The 21,489-nt window shown below is 42.6% G+C and overlaps 1 protein-coding gene across 15 annotated transcripts in view; it reads left to right on the top strand.

Moving 5' to 3' along the window:
- LOC118102448 (collagen alpha-1(XXV) chain) overlaps positions 1-21,489 on the top strand; it is a 146,415-nt gene that overhangs the window by 81,418 nt on the left and 43,508 nt on the right. For all 15 annotated transcript variants that reach the window (XM_035148642.2, XM_035148635.2, XM_035148638.2 and 12 more), the window contains exons 4-6: positions 2,729-2,736; positions 14,015-14,041; positions 15,877-15,903. In XM_035148642.2, the coding sequence (XP_035004533.1) occupies positions 2,729-2,736; positions 14,015-14,041; positions 15,877-15,903 (62 nt within the window). The remainder of the gene's footprint in view (positions 1-2,728; positions 2,737-14,014; positions 14,042-15,876; positions 15,904-21,489) is intronic.

Here is a 21,489-nt window from a genome sequence, read left to right as displayed (position 1 = left end):
TATAACTGCTGGCTTTTTAAGATGCAGCCTCTACTTAAATCAGTTGAGGTCGTGCTATTCGAGAATCAACAATTCCCTCATTTTCCTCCAGGTTTGATTTTGCCAAATTAATTTAGGATCCTGTCTGAGGACACATTCAGCGTGGCTCCCCACTCTTTCTCTCTCTGTCTCACATGCTGCAGCACCAAAGAGATCCTGAAGGCCGCGGCGGAGGGAAGAATTAGAAATCAAATGACAGAAAAGACAACAGTTCAATGTTCTGGTCGGCTGCGCATCTGAAACGCCGCCAGGCTTTGTTTATGCAGCGCTCAACTTTCCAATAAACATCCACCGCGCCAGCGTGTTTTCAAATGGCACCATTGTGCGAAGACAGTTTGCTCATTCTCCAGTCGGCCAAAGCGAATGCGGAGAACGTGAATGGCTTCCTCATGACAAATCAATCGGAAACGAGCAAACAATCATAGCCACTCACAATGTCTGGACTGCAGAGGCACAGTGTCTATCAAGGGCGGACAATAGGAAACAATTGGGTTGACAAGCCTCACTATTCTGTTTAATAACCCAAATTACAGCGCTGAACGAGGCCGTTGTCAATATCAGACAGATTTGGCTCAGGTTTGTCGACCAGAAATAGTGCTTGTTTAGAGAGACTGTTTTATATTAATGTCATGAAGTTAAGCAGCTTTTTATCTGCACGTTCACTGGTTCTGCAAAAGCATTTAGATAGCATTACAAAAGCAATGCTTTATAGAGTGTAATTCAAAATATTGGCACTTTGAACGCTCTAAAAGCGATTGTGCATGTTTGCATGAAGTTTTAACTCACTTATTTCTGCTACATTAACTGTTTGGATATATCGGCGAACATAAAGTGGAGCAATCTTCTGTGTGAAACTCTCCAGGAGAAGAAAAAAACATTTAGGACACATTATACAACAGAAAAATGTGCTCCTTGACAAGCGCAGGCGTGCTGCATTCTGCACTGTAAGCCTTCTGCAAATCCAATTTCCCTCTTTTCTCAACACTGGTGGATGTTGAAGGGAAACATATTTAATTCATGACTCGCTTTAACCGAAAGTAACTAAGCTGCTGAAAAGTTCCCACATATTCATATTGGGGTGTTGGCGGGGGGGTGTTTTAGAGTTTACTCATCTACGACGACAGAGGGAAGCTTTGGTTCAGACTTGGCTGTAACAGGGAGAACAAGTAGGAAAAAGCCTTTGCGATATTTACCTATGCATTCAAAGTAAATGGGATACTTCATTAGGATCTCTGGTGTGTTTACTGGTGACATATGGAAAGGAAAATTGTGGCAGGAAAGCTTTGGATGAAAAGGTTTTTGGAGCAGCGAAGGCCGCGGTCTCAAACTGTTCTGGCAGCTGGTCAATACTGGAAAGTGTCAGACGTTCCCAAACATATTTTCCCTATTTGAAGAACGACGTCTTGTTACGCGTGTACCTGCGCTGACAAAAGGGGCGATGTGATGCTCAAATTGAGCAGCTCGAGCAATTTGCCATAACTGCGGCACATCAATTTCAGGTATGAAGAGAAGCAGCTTTTCTTCACAATAGATGTTCTGGAAAAATTGCATTCCGGTCCCCAGTGCAGCTGCATGAACCTCGGTGTCATCTAAGAGCATTCCAACCACTCTCACCGTGGTGTGAGCGATCGCATGCTCCGTGCAGCACGATACCTTCGGTAACCTTTACACTCGGAGCTGCAGGGTGGAAAATTGTGGAGGAGATGACTGATCATGGCAGCGTTAGAAGAGAAAGTGAAACTCACTCAGCCTGAATGGCTTTTTAAGTACATGTCATCCACTATTTATTTTTGCATGTATTATATACGCCATGAGACATTTGTAGTCCCCCGAAAACCTTTATGATGCCTATTAAATGTACATTAATATTGTACATATTTATCAAATTTTTGGGATATACCATCATTGTTAGTTGAAAACGGTGCACAGAGCCATTAGACACTGTGGGACATGTAAAACACACACACACACAGTGGAGCAGGTTTATTAAAAGCTAAGTGGTCCACTGTAACTCAGCCATCCATAAAACAACACTACAAAAGTGCAGCCTCCAATATGGCTCCTTAAATGCCTCAGCTGCAGGAGCAATTTGCGCGTTCCCTTGGTCGTGAGGAAGAACGGTTCAAGGGCATAGGAGCTGTAAAGAAAGAAAAAAAGCTGCTTTCAGGGTGAAAGCAGCTGGGCAACTTTTTTTAATAAGAACCAAAAGTGACCTGAAATGATTTGCAGGGGGTTTGGGGAGCCCTGAAGTAAGTTGGCCGACAGTCCTTTGAGGGAAAGTGTCACCTCAGAAAAATGCGGGGCTAGTTTTTAACAAGCGCACAACCCCCTTGTAAGAGTGAAATTAGAGCCACTTATAAATGTTAAATGTGATCGCCAGACCTGGTGGCCCGAATACATGCAAACTCGATTGGAATCTTTTTGTCACAATGCTTTTGTTCTATACCAAATATGGTTGCTTCCTGAAATGCAATGCCTGTCTATCTGGCATCGTCGGTGACTGCATCATGGAAGAGATATATCTCCGTGAAACGTTCCTTCCCAAGGAAATGATTCAAAACAAGAGCCTCCTTTCCCATCTTAAATACTTGGATATGTGGTTTCACTGGAACATTGATGATCTGAGACTGTTTGATCACTGATTGAAAACACACTAACCATGTATATTTTCCCCCTCTTTCTCTTTCAGGACCTTCTGTAAGTATGCCTGCTTCACATCCTCCTCCAAAATGTGATAGCCATGTGAAGGTAAAAGCAACGCAGCAACAGTAAAACATGTCGGCAGGACGCTGCAACAACACGTTACAAACATCCAGAAGCATTAATGTCAAAGACGGTTCACAAGAAAGAAAATAAGGGCTTAAAAAGAGAAGTTTGACATTTAGGAAGTTCTGGGGAAATAGACTAAGGAAGTAACTCATTACACTTGCAAATCTAGGCATTTTATTTCACGTCCCTCTGCAGCATTTCCCTCAGAATTGATTCAATCTGCGGGGGGTGCACAGGCATGAACGCTTCTCCCACATGAAAGTGACAGGTACACAGGCTAAAGAGTGAAAGACAAGTTCTGGTGTGAGGGAGAGAACTGCACTGAATGCCGCTTGCTAGTATGTGTACAACTGCAGCTGAAACTATTAGGTCTGACTGACAACACGTGCGAGCATGCAAAGTAGTGCAGCAATGGAGCAAAACACCAAGTTAGAGATCTCTTATGTTATGAGGAGTGTTAAAATTTGAATGGCTCACTATGAAACTGTGACGGGACAAAGTCGAATACAGCAGGCCGCCACAGGCCAGATATTTAATGGGAAACACTGCTTTGACATGGCGAGATAAGATTTTAGCCTTGGCGGAGGTAGGCACCATTCTAGTTCTGATATGGGTGAGATAAGAATTCTGATACTATTTTAATGTATCTAGGCTATGGTCAGCAACCAGTTAGCTTAGATCTGATTATAGCAAAGGTTAAGACAGAGATTTTAGTTGCACCGCACACTCCTACTCTATTATTAAGTATTCTCTTCATCCCGGCCCTCCAGGAATATGGACCCTCTCCCCGTCATCTGGCCAGTCTGGTTTGTAATATCCAAGCTACCGGCCTCCACCCCTCCTGCTCCCTGAACCTGAACAGATTATCTCACCTCATTATACTGCTGGGTGATCACAGATTCACTCCCCCTACCAGATGGAAAACTTCAGAGTTTCTCCAAAGATGAAGACAAACCCATACATGCATACATACGGCACCGGAGACTGTGACAGTTTGCTGCATAGCCGGGTCAAGCGGGTCCTGTGTGTGTGTGTGTGTGCGAGTGCGTATATGCTCTGTTAAAATTATTTATAGTCCGGGGGCAAGTGTGATTGAATAGGTATAATCGCGTGTGTCGACTGAGCTGTAAAAGTCGTAAGTTAATCCTTGGAGCCTTCTCAGACACTCGCTCCTGGGGTTCTGGGACGTAAGTGAGTGCAGGTGGTCTCACTTCTCAGCCTCTCTCTCGCCAGGCTTCACATCTGACAAATAAAACCATACAGCCAGTTGTCTCGGGAGCCGAATGAAATCCAAAAAGGGTTGTCTGAAATGTCCATACAGCAGGAGAGTTTGGGTTTGCCAATAAATGCATGGGATTCCTGTGTTTTCCATACTTCTGGGATGTCTCCTTTGGCCTCCGATGACAAATCACTCCCTGAAGTCCTTACAGGTAGCAGAAAGAGCTGTAAATGTTTGATAGGCAAAACAATTCCCATACTGCACTTAACCAAAAAGGTTATAATTTACAGTACAGAAAAAAACTGAAGTCTGGGTGAGGGAATGCATTTCTTCTTCGAAAAATGCAACGATCTGACAATGACTCACCCAATGGTCACCGCATCTGTTTCCGAACTGTAAAAAAAAAACTCTGCCAGTTTCTTAAAGACAGTAGTAAGTGATCTCATGTGGTTTCTCATTTAGAATGCCCACCCGGGGGATGGCAGGGGACACGTCGCTATGAATATTCAACAGCTCTCTTGTTGTCAACCTCTATAACTCTGGGAACACTGCGTAAATTGTACATAGCCCTCCGAGCCAAACAAAGCAACCACTGCTGAAGTCATTACGGATCTCGGTGACTTAATCGTTACTCAGCCGCTGATGAACGGACAGGGACCTGTGGTTGCAGAGACAGAAAGAGAATAGGCCTCCTCAATCACAACTCAGTAGGAAAAGATCCTCATTGGCGGTCCGTGATCAGCGTTTAGACATGGAAAAGTGATTTGCTTTGTTTGGATTTCCCTTCTTTTCCACCGCTTGAGTTTTTTGTGTCAGTTTTGCATTGGGATTGCCGGGTCGGTTGTCAAGTCGATTGGTTGGATATCGCTTCTTGTTCTCCAGACAGATTGGAAAAATATTAGCGGAGACATGTTGCAGACATGGGCTGAGGCGGTTGCCGCATCTCGCCACTGAAACCATATAAATTGGTATTTTTGTTGCCGTACATAAAGGTTAGTAAGGTTTGGGGAAATGATAGTTGATGCAAAAATGATTGGCTATCTATTTTTCTCATATCTCTGCAAGGGTGGTCCGTGTCAAAACATGAAGCACCCACCGGTGTGTGCACGCCGTTTAGCTCTAATCAAGCATAAAACACCATCCCCGAGGGTGCACTCGAGTACCCGCCAACGCCACCCGCTGACCCTGCTCCTTTAGCGCAGACTGTATGCCATCCTAGATTAAAATGATGCAGACAGGGTTAGAAACTAACACGCTTTGAAATCTGGTCAGAAAGAAAGGGGAAACATTTGAAAATGATACAGTGTAGAAAATATCAAACCCACTTCAGCCCGCTAAGCATGCCTCTGCACCACACTGGAGTCACAAGCCAGGCCAGCTACGGCTAAGCACGAGCCCTTCCAAGAGTTCACTCACATTCCCAATGAGAAGATAGCTGTATTTGCAGACGTAGCTTCCACCTCCCGTCTTTATCAGCTGAGATTCCAGCGACCCAAGTTGAGGATGATCTGTCACGACATATGAATTATGCAGCTGCAGTATAGGGATTAGAGGCAATGTGGGGGTGAGGCATATAGGAGCCCGGCACCCTCCGCCCTTCATCTGCTTTTCACCGCAGCTCCACACCTGTTAATAAAACATATTCCATCTGATCACTCTTGCCCTCCAGAGCAGGAGAAGGTGCCATTTTATCTAAAGTGAGACTCTAGTTAGAGATGGAGACATGGAGATATGCCCTCATATGTTGGTTAACACTGTTTTGCAAGTTGTTAGTTTAAAACAGAAAGGCCATTAACAGTTTCAATTCTGCACAGAGGGTACACGTACACAAACGCATGCATGCTGAAGAGGCTGCACCGAGAGCTGCATGTGGATCTATCTGACATGACAGCTATTATTTGGGCTCGTAAGGGCAGCGCTGCCTGAGGAGGCCTGCTGGCACTGGATGTGACAACAGTAAGAGTTTGACCTTTTTAGATGTCAGTCCTCGGCTCACGCTGTGCCCATCAGCAGCGCTTGTCTGTCAGCGAATGATGAGAGGCAGCGCTAGGGCCCAACGTGAGGTTCACTCTCAGTGATTTGAAGCGGTCCGTACAGAGCACTTTGGTTGGCTGAGCAGGCTGAACACTCGCAGGGAAAACTGACCGTCACTACCTAAGCGCGGTGGGAGAAATAACAGCGCACGAATGTGATGCTTGCAGTTTAAGAGAAAACTCAACATCTCTTTGATTGAGAGGAATTTTCCTCCAACTCGTAACATCAAATGATGAGAAGGAGAACAGCGGCCAGAATGCGGTTCTAATTGAATCAACAGAAGAAGTGAAAGAAATGCTTTTCCAACTGGAACATTGTCCCTTATTCATCATTTTATATCCATGACAAGAATTTTGTGGGTCCGAAATTTGCTTGTGAATTGCACACACAAAAATTGGCTTTAATGTTGGGCATTTTTCACCTAAGCTGTTTAAATGTCTCCCCTTTTCAGGCATCATGGGACCTTCTCTCTCTGAGAATTGTGCGTTATGAATCCTCCATGTTTGATTAGTGTCTTGTCACCGTACTAAGACGTCACACACCTATAACCAATAACACTATCAGTTTCACTTTACCCAGCTCACAGCGTCCCTGCTCCCACAAGAACATTCAACACGTAACAACAAGCAGACACACTCACAAACACATACACACACACACATTTAAGTCATTTTCTGCTGGCTAATTGTGATACACTGTGGATATGGGAACCAGATGCCATTCCCAAGTTAGTTTTCCAGTGTGGTTTTCCTATCCCTGCCTAACCTCTGCATACAGATTCCCGCGACGAGCACCAGCCACTTGTGGTCATACGTTCCTGCCCATTTTGCTCTGATTACTCACATCCCTGTCCTCCATTAGTTTCCCGTCATGAAAAAGGTTCCCCGGGGCCCACGGTAATAAGATTGAGGGTTCCCATGCAGAACTAACAGATGGAGGTGTACATATATTAAATATAAATATATCTTTTTTAACCAAAGGACTTTTAACTCCTTTCCACATTTGTGCAAGTTTGAAACTTAGTAAATTTCACTTCCAATGATGCTCACAGCTTTGAGCTATTTTACAGTATTTCTTGTCTTGCATTCGTGCATTTTCTTTATATTTCTCTATCCAGCTAACACTTGAACTGTATTGGTAGAGAGAGCTTATTATATGACAAGCATTGCGCTAATATTGGTGCTGCATCGTTTGTGCAAAGAGCTAAAAGCTGACAGAAACTTCTCATTGCTGGTTGGCAGCCAGCAAACATTGACTGTACATAAAGATGGATGGCAAATTTCCACATCCTCCCGGATACGAGCACATATAGCCAAAATATCCCAGATATGGCACATTTGGAGTCTGCGCAGTAGTGATCAGGGATAACAAGGTCTCATCAATATGCACTTGACTGATTGTAAGTCAGTCCCAGCTGTCAATCATGAGGTTTCACCCCATTTTTCATAGTCATCATAATCCAATTAAACTTTATAAGAAGGAGCCAAATTTGGTAAATTATTCCCTTCCACTAACAAGGAGTCGGAATTTAAGACCTATACTGTAGCCAGCCACCAGTTGGCAATCGTGATGCTTTGGCTTCACTTTTGGTTAATGGTCACGTTCATCGTTATGCACAGTCTATGCTACTAACTGATTAGCTTATCTTAGCATAAAGATTGGAAGCTGGCAGAAACACTTATCCTGCAGCTGCCCAAAGGCAACAAAACCTGCCTAGCAGGCCAGTAACTTCCACCATAAATCTAAGTGCAAAAATGCCAATTTGTAGTGTTCCAGGGCTCATTTTTGGGACTACTTCAGTTTTTGTTCATTAGCTGTAGTGGTGTTGGCAGTCAAACTTAGTTTCCTTCACACAGGGCCAGGCTAGCTGTCTCCCCGTCTCCATGCAGCCTTTATGCTAAGCTAACTTGCTGCTGGTGGCACTCTCATAGTTAACAATTTAGATTTGAGGGTGGTGTCAGTCTTCTTGTCTAACTTGGAGAGAAGAAAATAAATGTATAATGGCTAATTATTCTGGTGAGTCAGTGAGGTCAAACTGCATTGTGGGATCTAGAAATTCTTTTCACTTTGAGGCATAGCAAACACAATCTATCACTTTACTGTGTGAAGTGCGTAAGTCAGGGTTTAGTCTTTTCGAACTGTTTATTTGACCCTCTTCCCACTTTTGTGGTCGGCAGCACTCCTCACCTGCCCCCTCATCACTTACCCATTCCCTGTCAACACTCTGTGCCTGGAGGATTGCTTTGCTCAACTTCCTGTGTACACACATGTTTATTAATATTGTGTTGCTGTGTGAGAAAACCGTATGCCCGTAAAGGCGAGGTTGTAAAAGCGGTAGTTGTTGGCCTGTGCTCTCTGAGATGCCAGTGCTCTGGGGGGAGGTGATTGGAGCCATGTGGCCAGCAGTTTGGGCTACAGCGACGGCTGCCAGCCCGCTTGGCCCGCGTCCTCTCACGAGGATTTGAGCTCCGTTTGATGGATTGATTTCCTGGAGCTCGATAGGTTTAACAGGTCACTGTGACGAAAACTACAGCCGAGTCCAGACGGAGGTTACATGCAAATCCCACGTTTCGCATCTTGTTGGATTTAACAAGATCGCACTAGAGGCTCTCAGCTAAACCCTCAAGAATCACTCTGCTCATGTCAACAACAGCTACAGCCGTGGATGAGCGCCAGCCCATCTCCTCACACTGCAGAGTCAGACGAGCACTGTTGAGCTTTCATCCAGAAAATGATAGGAGAGTAGGAGTGTGACGAATGTTCATGAAGTTTCTTGACATCTTTTTGAGACCATTTTGAAATGAGGTGTGTGACTGAGTGAAAGCTGCCTTGATATTCATAATTAGTCATTCATTCATTCAGTTGTTTTATTATTTCATTGTTTATAATTGTCTTTGTTGATTGCAAGCTTGATTAAGAAGGAATGTTATCTGAGAAATCACAATGGACATACAGAATTTAATCATTACTTCAATTAATTAATTGTCTTCATACCAGAGCAGCCACATATTTATGAAGATAAAATATTCTGTGCATCAAAATTATAAATATTTGAGATATCACGTTCCAGAGGCCAAAAAGATTTCTTGTGAGGACCCATGTCTTTGACCTTTTCCCTGTCCAAATCGAGTCACTTCATCCTTTCAACGTTTTCACCAAATTTGAAGAAATTCCTTCGAGACTATCTTGAGACATTTTTTGTTGTGGATTTGGCCCTACTTCTCTCTGCCTTTTTTTATATTTCCCTGCAGACCGTTCCATATTCCTCCCCCGCTCCCTTTTAAAGGTGGCTGGGGTTTCCTCTTTATTTCATACCCACAGCTCATTCAGGCCATTGCAGGAGACAGTGGTCATGGTTTGGCTCGGAATGAGAAGCTAGACATGTACTGTATGTGGATATAAGAAACTTAAACTTGATCCAGTGGTCCACCAACTCGACAGTATCATGCACAGAGGATTTTCTGTTACAAATCATCTCATGATGGAAGTTTGACATAGGTTTGCCCAGCGTTAAGCAGCAGAAGATGTGAGGCTTACCATCAATGTGATGTGTGTCATTTTCAATAAGTAGATATAGAGCTTCTGCTTTGGGGCAGCTGCTTTTACAAAGACACATTTGATATTTCTTGACGTCACTTACACTGGGACTAATCTGGAAAGAGGTTTTCGAGGAAACCCATTGAAATACTATCGGACACACATGGAAATCCAAAATGTAACATTGTTCTCAGAAATTTGTCAAAGAAATTGTTTGACAGTTTCGGAAATAGGAACATTTGCCGATATGAATCTAATTTCTGCTAAAGGCAGTTAGCTTAGGTTAGCACCAGGCTAGCAATAGGGTTTACCAACATCTGAAAAGCTCCATTATTAAGAGGTTAGCTTGTTTGGTTAATCATCCACAACTCAAGCTTTTGCAACAGGGGACTGGAGTAGTTCTTGGCTCTGTGTAGTAACTTCCTGGAGTCCCCCCATGTTATCTGGCAAACACATGACGATGTCAAGACTCTCGCCATTCCTGTCCTCGCACGCAGTGACTCCTGCCAGAAATGACACCATTTCCGCTGGCATGCGCCGGCGTCCCAGCCTTAACTTGGTGCATGCGGTGCACTAACGATCGTGCTGGAGGCAAGAGTCTGCAAACAGGTCTTTCTCTACAGAAATCTCAATTTTCCCTCATCATCTCATTAATAAGGGAGTATAGAGATTCCCAGATGGCTCCTGCAGGGAGATTTCACAGACCGTAGGTAAAGACGAGGCATTTTGCAGGAAAAACCTCTGCAACTGGTTTGTCAAAACAAAGAAACAGGACAAGCCGGTAAACAAATTGTTCTGTTTGTGCTTCCTCTTCATCTTCTTTGCCTTTCTTAGGCAGTGTGGTTGTATTTTTCTTAGCGGCAACACCTATCCTTTAGGAGAAGACTGCACCAAGTCAACGTGCCTGAATCCCAAGTATAAAAGGGAGAGGCGTCATGTTGACAGAACAGTGGGCGCAGCTCAATACTACCTACTTACTGCTGGTAGCTTCTTATGTAAAAATAAGTTTATTTCTGAAGACAACATGATAGCGTTCTTTTTACATATATGTGGCCACTTAAGAACCCAGTGTTATAGTAAACACTGGGGGGTTAATCATGTTCAACAAACTAATGCATTGTGAGCAGGACGGATCAAACAGAAGCAGCCCGATGAGCCATGTCTAGCACCTGCTGGAGGGCTGCTTTTGAAAAAGAGCCAGAGCAGAAGCAGTAAAAAAGAGAATGATGTGAAAAGCATACGCAGGTGCTGATTAGAAACCTTCCTTGGGGCAGAACAAAGCCACAAAGCTGCAAACAGATACCCGCTGCAGTACAGTTCGCCCCTTTGAAATGGTCTTTGCAGGAGCTCTGTTTAATAGTCTCCATAAAAGACTCTCACTGTACTTGCTTAAACCTTTTGGAAAAGCCCCTGTGGATGCTGTCTGTCCAAGTGATGTGCAAATGATGGGCCGTATAATGAGCAGGTGCAGACTGTGCAGCGAAATCATTTCCACATGCTTTACGAGCAGGTAGACGAGCGAACTGAACAAGATTATGAAGAGGTGTATAAAAGCAGCATTCCACTCCTAGCGAAGTAAATCAGTACATGCTGTCTTTTATTTGACTGATACAGTTAAAAAGTACATTTGTTAAATATATCAAGCTTGGATGCCTCATACAGTGGCACCATAGACTGTATATAAAGATGGATGATTGTCGACACTCCCTCTCACTATCACGAAATGAAGCTAAAATAGCCCGGATGTGAACACTGCCATCTTGAGCATTTGGAGGCAAAGACTGCGCCGTAGCGGTCGGGGGATGGAGCCATGTTCCGCCAATACACACGCCATGATCGTGATTAAGTCTCAGCTGTCAATCATGACGATTTACCCCGTTGTTATAGCATCAAATAACAAATTGAAACCAAACTTACTGGAAAAATGAGCACTTGGACACACATCAGTGTGTTTAACGTGTAGTTTAATGTTTTTAGTGTTGTCTGTGTCCCATCCACAAATGGAGGAGGGAGGGTTTATGACCTATACTGTGCTTTGGCCTCACTTGGGGTTCTTCATGTCGTCCATCTTTCTATAAAGTCTATGAGTGATGCCCAGCCAGGAGATACATCTGCAGTTGCTTTGCTGGACACATTTATATTCTGAAGAAATGCAAAAAAAGATATTTAATTTATATACACACCCTGCGTCAACTGTAACACTTATCAAACGTTGACAGTGTCAGAAAAGTAGATAGCCAGCATGCAAAGAAGTTGAAATGGTTCAGTGTCAGCATTTAAGAAATCCTGGCATGCTGTTTTTTGCCCTCTCATGGAAGCTCAACAAGGATTTGATCAGGTTTCACTGGGCTGCTGCACTTGTCTTGAAACAATTTAGAATTTATTTAAATGATAAATTCCACAAAGTTTTTGTCCACAAATGTGCGTTGCCCAGTGATAAATTTCAGTATTCATTTTCAATCTGGATTTTACAGTGCCAGACACAATACACTACCCAGGCTTGAGCAAAGAGCGTCAGCGGGTGTATTTGTGTATTTCTTTGTTGCAGCCATTCACATGTTTGCGGTAACAGCTTGTCAATAGCCTCCTATTGTCCAAAGGCAATTTTCCCTCACAACAAATAGCCCGTTCTCATTTCCTTTAGCTGCCTTCCCTTTTCAGAAACATGCTGGAAACTTATTTTGCCGCGCTGGAATGTTGCCTGTGTTATTACCCCCCAAGGAACCGCAATTGGAAACATTGTTTTTATAATGGCACATTCTGTGTTTACAAGTGTGTTGTGGCTGTTTGTATATCACCTCTTTAGATGTGAGTGTGTGTGTGTAAAGCAGTATATCCCATCAGTGTTTGTCTGGGTTTGTCGAAGCGATCACAGTAGCCTTTTATTTAACTGGTACAATGCAGTATACGTGCTTGTGCAGGTTCACAGCCACATGACCAAGGCGAAAGTGGGCCCAGTGCCGATCCAGTTGGGACATGCACGACTATACATAAACAAAAAGCTATGCATAGTTAACTGCATCAAAAATAATGTCCAAAGGCACTGAGCAGGCAGAAACCTGGCTATGACTTACTTTCCCCAGAGCATTGTGGTAGATATTGGCTGCGGAAAACTGCTGGACTACCTCTGAAGCATTTCAGTTTTAAAACCATACTATAATGTGCCAATGCAGTGAAGGCTTGTCTGTGTCTGCAAGCCGACTGTTCTGGGTCACTGGTCCATAGACTCTTAAGGAACAGCGTCCAAACATGGGTCTTATTCTAATGTCATCAATCTATGGATTAGTGTCAGTTTACTTTTCTGCGTGTCTGATATCTTTGGAAACAAACCAGTGCGATCCAGGGAAAGTAGCCACTGCACAGCTACTACAGTTGCGTGTGTGACAGCAGAACAAGTTGTTCTTTTTACCTGAGGTCGTGTGCAACATTTTTCTGGCAGTTACAAAATCCTCAATCAAGTGATCGTAGTAGATTTGGATCTGGTCTTCGATACGGATTTGTCTGTAAGCGGAAATAAAGCCGTTTTATCTTATAAATATATTTGACAGATTAGCATTGGCCCAACAATCCCTCTCCGTTTCTCCAGGGGCTTGTGAACATTACCGTTGAGTGGGTGGTCAGTTAGTCGCTGGGCTGAAAACGAACCAACACCGTTTTTTCCAAAGATAGCTTTTCCCAAACGTCCAAACTCGGAGAAAGAAAGAAAGAGAACCCAACACACGAGACGTTCATCCGTCAATCTCAATCTTGTAGTACTTTATTTGAACTCTAGCTCATTAGGCTCAGGCGTATGGATGCGCGGCTCATCATTAAAATCCTCCGCTTCATCCCGTGATCTTTTTACGGAGCCCACCCAGGAGCTCTTTACTGCTGATTGACGGGCACTGGATGCAACGCCGCCTCACAAAAAACTGCTGCGTTTCAGGAACAAGAATCGTCCGTCTTGTTTGGGGCACATTTTTACCATGTGCTTGCCAATACGTGGTTTGGAGATTGCTGGATTTGATCTTCTAAGTAAACATGGACTTGATTTGGGTTTTTTGTTTTAATTGCATGTTTGTATAAGCCGTGCTTTCTACGATGCCTAACGCACCAGTTCCCAGTCTGTGACAGGGCATTTTAATCAAATGCTGAAAGTGATGTCAAAAAGTACACAATGTTGGTTTCATCAAAACTCAATTTCGTAATCTTATTATTTCAGCGCCTCCCTCAAACGACCACGACGTTCAAGTTTTGTTTAGCTTGTTTCTTGGTTACATGATTGGTCACTCTGGCTTTTCACAGTTGTCTTTGGGGTATTGTTACTTACCATGGTGCCACAATGATTACAACTAACTGACATGGTCATTTCTCATTGTCTTGTTATATATGCAGTGTTGACATTTTTTTTAACCACCCTGTTTTTTCTCTCTGTAGGGTACTCCAGGTCCAAAGGGTGAAAAGGTGAGTCATTTTATATTGATAGTTATTTATTCATATTTCTTCTTTTAGTGCTGAAAGATCATTTGCATTCTTGGACAGAACATTCAAAATAGAGATATCAATTAAAACAAAAAAGCATAGTTCAAAACAATTTCAAAAGAAAAGAGATTAAGAGGTAAAATAAATAATAAAAATAAAATAGAAATATGTAAAATTATAGAATAAAATACAATGCGTGACTTTAGGATTTCTCACAATTACTGTTAGGCAAGTCCTCCTGTCGTCAAGTTTGAATATTTAAATTCTCCTGTCGTCCACATAGCACAGAACATTAATGACCGAAAGCCAGAGCCAAACTTTGAGGCCCTTAAATTCCAGTTGAACATTCCTCTATAAAACAGCAGTGGTGCGTACAACATGACCACACTGTCTCTTTATACGTCCGCAGGACAAACGTGCGCTTCAAAGTCAAAAAAACCTGAGAACCGGATATCCAGTTGATTAAGTCCCTGAACTCCTGTATAATGGAAACAAGTGGATCTAAAGTTTTAAAACAGATATTTCTAAAATGCTACTGTGGAAGATCAAGGCCTGTCTCAAGATAGCAATTAATAAATAAACATTTTATTAAAAAAAAGCAATAACTTGGGCAATAATCTGTTATATTTTAGGGATTATTCAGCTATGAAATAAAATGAAATGGTGCGAGAGTGCTAACCAGAGCTAAACACAAACACAGAGACGCAGATTCTCATCTGTGTCTAGTTACGCTCTCTGGTAATTGATGATTTCTTGTAATGTGGGGTGTGGAAAGACGTTGGCGCTGACAGTCGTCATGTGTGTGTTTTTTTTCTTATTTGGTGTCCCTTGAAGCAGAAAATAGAAGACACGACCACTTACAGAACCATATTAAAAGGATAAAACCATATTTAAGTGCATCCGTTAGGGCAGTTGTGAAGAACGTAGTCGCACTGATCAGATGCACGTTCATGCCTCTCATGTGAACCGCTTCATCTGCAGTTTAATGAAATGAAAAACAACTGTGTTCGTTCCACCCACCCAAGATGAATAAAGTGCGCATCATTGTGGCCACTCACAACAGTTTTGCCGTTAAATCCGTTTTTTGGAGCGGCTGACTGAATACATTCCCAAAGCTTGCTTTATTTGAAATTTCACAGGGATTACAAGTTTGTTTGAGCGTAATTTAAATCCACGTGTGATAAACTGCTCATCTCAGTTTACTGCTGTGGCTGGACTGAAACCAACAGGCGAGCGGAGGGCGTCGAATCACACGGTTTAAGGACCTTGAGTTATCCGATTCTAGACCAGCATTTCGTCCTCCTTCACTTACCTCATACAAAAGTGTGCTGTTTTTGGTTTCACTCTAACGTGATAAACCCACAGTCCTCACCATGCAGGTTGATTTGAAACGTTTTCTACTTGGGGGAACGTGCTCCCTCCACAGAGATCTCACCCCCAGAGAAAAGGCAGAAAGCCAAAGATCTCTGGGGCATGAAATCTGGCCTGGTAATGCAGTTCGTCCACGCTCAGCCCCCCGAACCCACCAAACCTCACACCACTGCTCTCTCTCTCTCTCTCTCTTTCTCTCTCTCTGTCTCTCATACTCAATTCATGTCAGTCCCTGTTATCGTAAGTGATTTTACTCTGAACCACAATGAATTGCTGAGGGTTCCTGTATTATTTTCCTTTATCAATGTGTTCTGAATTATGCCTCAATGATTTTGGTGGGAGTCTTGCTTATTATTGGCACCACACTCGTGTGTATGTGTGCACGTGCGTGTGCGTGTACGACCTCTGTGTTTCAAGACAAATTATTTTTTTCTTGCCTTCCGCAGGGGGATCAAGGCGACCAGGGACCACGGGTATGCAGCTTACTCCCAACTTTTTGTGATTAGCTGACGAGTGTGTGTGTGTGTGTGTGTGTGTGTGTGTGTTGTCCCCCAGCAGAATTGTGGGTAAAAGGTTTGAGATGCATGAAATTCCGGGGATATTGTTCTTCCCATCTGGCCAAATACAACAAGCATTTCCAGCTCTGCTTATTTCTACAACAAGAATGGGCAGGAAAACGTGCATGATACCTCGGAAGGCACGGGGATGGTTTACTTTTCACGTGTAAAGACCGAAAGAAAAAATCTTTTGTCTTCAAATTGAACATTGAAACATCAGCTTTTGCACACGAGAAGAACAAATCTGCACAATCTCAACTATAATCAAAAGCCAACTAGCTCTGTATTTGTAATTACTCCTGATTCACTTCACTCTTATTCATATTCAGAGCCTTAATCATTTCCAGCTCTATAGTTTGACATTTCTAACAAAGTGTAGCTTCTAAAGGATGATAATGTGAGTGCTTTTTCATGCTTGACAGACTGAAATGAATGACTTTATCTCCACATAACAGTAAACCTAGCACTCATTTTTCTCAAATAATGTTTTAGCGTTCTCTGAGTGCACAGGTTTGTTTAAACTAGACTGCATTAACCGGGGTCACATGCTGCACATCGCTGTCGTCACCGAGCGTAAATCGCACGCATTCAAAGTCGCCCTGAACGCCCGTTACTGATTTGGTATAGAGGTTAGAGCGCAAGGACAAGAGAGCGCAACAACACAGAAGTCGCGTCACCAGAACGCCAGCCATCCCCCCAGTGGATCTGATCCCAGTTCAGTATGTGGCTTGAACAGTTTGCCGATTAACTCCAGCGCTCCTCTGGGCCGGTGCGGCGCGTCGAAGCACCACATTTCTAACGACTTCAAAGTCAATACAAGTGACCTTCCCCTGTGAAATTTGATTAGTGGTCTCAGAGTGATGAATCTAACGTTACATATGCGGGCTCTCCTCGAATGACAGCCAGGTTCAGAGAGATTGTGGATCACCAAGTGGTTTCACAAGAGCTGTGATATCCATGGTAAATTTTTAATGACATAAAAAGTATTGGATAATAGTTAAAGCTACAAGAGCTGAACTGCAGCAAACAGAGGAAATATCTTTGCTCCCCAGATGAATTAAAGAGACTAAACTCGCCCCCTTTAAGATCACATTTCTTGGGGTTTGCCCATAATTTGTACCCTTTTAACCTCGGAAATGGAGTCATCTGTCTCTATCAGCTCAGTGATTTATACTTTGGGAACAGCAGCGTGGCTGACAGAGTTGTTACAGGGACCAACCCGGCCCTATTTGTCTTGCAGAGTAAATAAATAAACTGTCCGAGTCGAGATAGTGTTTCATTAATTTCCAGTTACTGCGAAGATTGTTCCCTAACAGGTACAAATTAACACACGGTCACAGACGCATGTGAAGGACTGCAGATGCATGGAAGAATTCTCAGGTCACCACCAAATCGAGTTACCTCCTTTTAGAATGGAGTATTGACTTTTTGCAATCGATTAGCGGGTAAATGCAGCGGAACAGTATTAGAAAGATTTCCCTAATAAATGAAGGCATAACGGAGCAAGTGCTGCTTGACCTTGAATGTATCTGGCTGCGAGTGAAGCTCATTTCATGCCCAGTATTGCCTGTGTGCAGAGAGTCAATTAAACCCATATGGACACACATGTAAACAGAACATGTCAGGAATATGTCTGCTATGCTGTCTGCCAGATTGTATCGAATCCAAACAGATTTCAATTTCAAATCATTTAAAGGACAGACGTTTTGTGTTTACGCATCGCGTGCTGTGTAAGAAATCACTCACTGATCATTATATATAGTGAATCTGACATTTTGTAGCGATGTGCGAATGTTTTGTGGAAGTTTTTTATACCCTCCCTTTATAGTGGACTCATTTTTACCCACAATGCATCGTGAAAAGTAATGTACTACCAATGGTCACTAACCGATCAATATGTACGATCATGCATTGCGCACGCCGCGTTGCCGAGATAGACAAAAAATCGTATCTAAAATGTCCTCACTATAAAGTCATCTACATAAAAGCCCCTATATGGTGAGTAGGGGTTAGTGAATGGGGGGGCTGATTTCGGACACAGTGTACGTCTTTAAAGGGTCAAATCAGAACCTCTCAACCTTAGTGGTCAAAGATGTGTACGGGTGTTACTCAAATTGCCACATGGCCGGCAGAACTTCCCCACAGACACCCACTTCCTCTGCCTGTTCCGCACATGTCAGGGTCAAGTCATTTCTTAACCCCGAGGGTCACTGGCCACATCCAAAATGTCAAAGGTTAACCAAGCAACTAAATAATAAATCAGCCAGTTTTGGGCAAACAAATGTGTGGCCACTTCTCGAGCTCCACTGGTGGTATATAAAGGGAATTTTAACAGGCGTTGCTGTTTGTGTGCATCATCACAGAGGAAGGTGTGTGGTCTTTTTGAGCAATGGCACTAGCTACAGCTGTCAGGCAAAAGGTTGGTGAATTCCTGGGTCAGTCGGAGGAAAAATTCCTAAGATTTTCACAAAAAAACAAAAAATGCGCCCATGTTTGTTCAGGGCTTTTTTTTTCTTTCTCACATCTTGGGATTTGACAAATTTGCCCAAATGTTCTTCCAAAATAAAGAGGCTGGGGTTATGTAATTTCCAGCATTTGACTTTTCAGTTCTGAACAAAGAAGCGTTGTACAGTCGGCTGTTTGCACATGAAATCAGAGGCCTTAGATGAATTTCACTGGAGACGATTTGGATGTATCTGAGTATTGCCAAATCTGAGGCTTCAAATCCATGTACTATTCTACTTTGAAATGTATTAAAGACATCTGTAGATAAATATTTAGTAAATGCCACAGCCTGTAGTTGCTCTGGATGTTTTGTGATCCAGGGAGATGCTGGTTTTGGCCAGTATCCTGAAACGGCTGTTGCTGATTGTCCTCATATCGGACTTTGTTTACTACAATTGCAGTCATCTTGCTGCATGGCAATACATAGCAACAGAGCTTCTCACCGTATATAACCAATTTAATCCGCTTTGGAGGGAAAACATAAAAACAAAGCAATCGGTTTGGATTCTCTGTCATTATTTTTCTCATACATAGCTGCACAGAGGCAATGCAAGGTGAGAACTCTCCAACACCTACTCTAGTCGAGCTTTTCCCCTCTCTTGCCTCCTGTAGGGAAAGATCAAACTAGTTTGTTCTGTCCACATTTCAAACCCACATTGGTCAGCGAGGTTGTCAACGTGCTGTCGATCTGACCGCAGCTTCTCTCCAGCATCAAAATGATTGTAAAAGCAAGCAGGCAACAACCCAGGGAGACTGCACATGCACCACACATTTCCATGCCTGGACTCTTTGTATTGTCCTCTCCCCCACTGACCATGATCAACCACTTGTTCCCCTCCTTTGTCCCCAGGATGTCTGAGGTTGTAAATAACTTGAGAAATATTTCTAAGCACAGCATTGCTATTGTCTACAGTGTAAGAGTATCCATTTCTCTCTGTTCTGCTGCAGAGCTGATTTAAATCAGCCTGCGTTCTTAATGAGCCATGCTTTTTGAATTATCTTCGGGAAACCACAGACATGGCACCAAATCCATGTTTGGATAGGGCAGATTTTATCATATAAGCTTTAATATAGAAGTAGATTGATCTCTTACACAACATGCTAGTGTGCCAGTCTTTGGAGAGAAAAACTCAAGTTCATTTAGTTTGATTATTTACAGAATGAAGCAGTAAAAGAAAATGGGCAATCAGTTTGGTGCCATTTTTGCCTCATTGCCTAGCTAACCAATTAATTGATCAGGAGCTGAGTTGTTTTCCGGTGGAACTCATTTTAATATTAGAATCGATCTTAGACTGACAAAGATGGACGACAGGACACCTCTCCAAAAGTGAAGCCAAAGCATCTTGTTCACCCCCCTGGAGGCTGGCTGCATTACAGGCTATACATCCTACCTCCTCCATGTCAATAGATGGGACGTGGACCCAAATTAAAAAAGTCAAATTAGCCTATACACGTCAAATTACTTTTTCTCGAAGATGGTGATGGTAACAAGTTAAATTATGATTGACTGATGATGCTGACAAACGATTGGCCAAGTGTGTCTATCTGTAGGACCTCACTCAATCATTTCCATCCCCTGATCGCTATTATACATACTCAGGCTCCGAATGTGGAAGATAGCAGTATTAGTAAATGGGATATTGTGGCTATCATATCTGGATAGTGGGAGGAAGTAGAAATGTGGCGTCGTCCATCTTTATACACAGTATGGGAGAACTTGATCCATGATATACATTGTGGCTAAAGTCTAATGTTGTGGTGAAAGTCTTTATTGTCTCCTGTTGACTATCTACAGTATGAGGAAAATATGAAAAAATATAACTATTATTATTGTCATGCAGTTAAGATATGGTTGTTCCAAAATATTCATGCAATTACTCCCTTCTGAGATTAAGTACTTTATAAATTCATATTTTTTATGCCATGTGTTTGTAATTTTAACGTAGGGGAAAAGGCTTTTACTATGAGGACAAATCTATGTGCTGTAATGCAATACTATATTGTGAAAGTTTGGCTCAGGTAGATGGAGTTTAAACTCCCCCCAAATCAAATACAGAGCAGGACAGAGACACTAACATCAACCTCAACCCCTGATAGTGTCCAGGACTGCAGCTTTTTCCACAATCTCTCTGAACCTGGCTTTTAATCTGGTTTATGTCCCGTTTAAGTGTCGCTCTGTCTAGCGCCCCCAGGTACATTAAACCTGGAAGACTTCTCAAGCTTGTTTATAGTTGTTACGATCTATGGAGATTGGAGAATCGCTGTTTTAGGTAGAAATTTGCAGTCAATGCATTTTACAGAAAACCTAAAACTCTCATCAATATCAAAGGCCTTGTTTGACAGGCATGAAAGTGTCATAAAATGTATATATATATGTATATGCCTACGTATTGACTATCTCTAAAAGGAATCAAATTTAATGGTCTACATTTATGTGAGTGTAACATTCAAAACCATGTCTAGCTGGGGATATGTCAATGTTCCTGGACTCGTATCAAAGCTAATATTCAGCCATAAACCATTGTTGTCTCTTAACAAGCAGAAAACCCATCGCTTTCTTCTTTCTATTAGTTTTCATGAGCGGATCACATCTGTCATGAGGATTTTTGACAAGGGAATTTGAAACCAATTGTTTGAATTTCCAGTAAACGTCTCAATCCGTGTGACGTCCCCCAAACTCTTCGAACAATACCATACCTCAATCTATCAACGTGTCATAGCACAAAGTCTGTCGCCTTAACAAATGTTCTTATATGGATAGTCTCTACACAGGATGACCCCAGTGCCATTAGTTTCATGGCGGAGAGTTAAATTAAATGCTGGTCATGTTTTTGCCTTAACTGAAATGCCTGGTACTTAAAAAGAATTGGTTTGATGTTGGCTTTTGATAAATAATAAGGGAAAGCAGGAAATTATTTAAGATCACACACCCTACGCTGCCTACTTGATAAATGTGTGACTCTATTTATAAGTGGGATGCTTATCTTCTTCCACCTT

Source organism: Hippoglossus stenolepis, chromosome 23, assembly GCF_022539355.2.
Source record: "Hippoglossus stenolepis isolate QCI-W04-F060 chromosome 23, HSTE1.2, whole genome shotgun sequence".
NCBI classification, from domain to species: Eukaryota; Metazoa; Chordata; class Actinopteri; order Pleuronectiformes; family Pleuronectidae; genus Hippoglossus; species Hippoglossus stenolepis.
The sequence above is the reverse complement of the archived record's forward strand: the minus strand, read 5'-3'. Positions and strand labels throughout refer to the sequence as shown.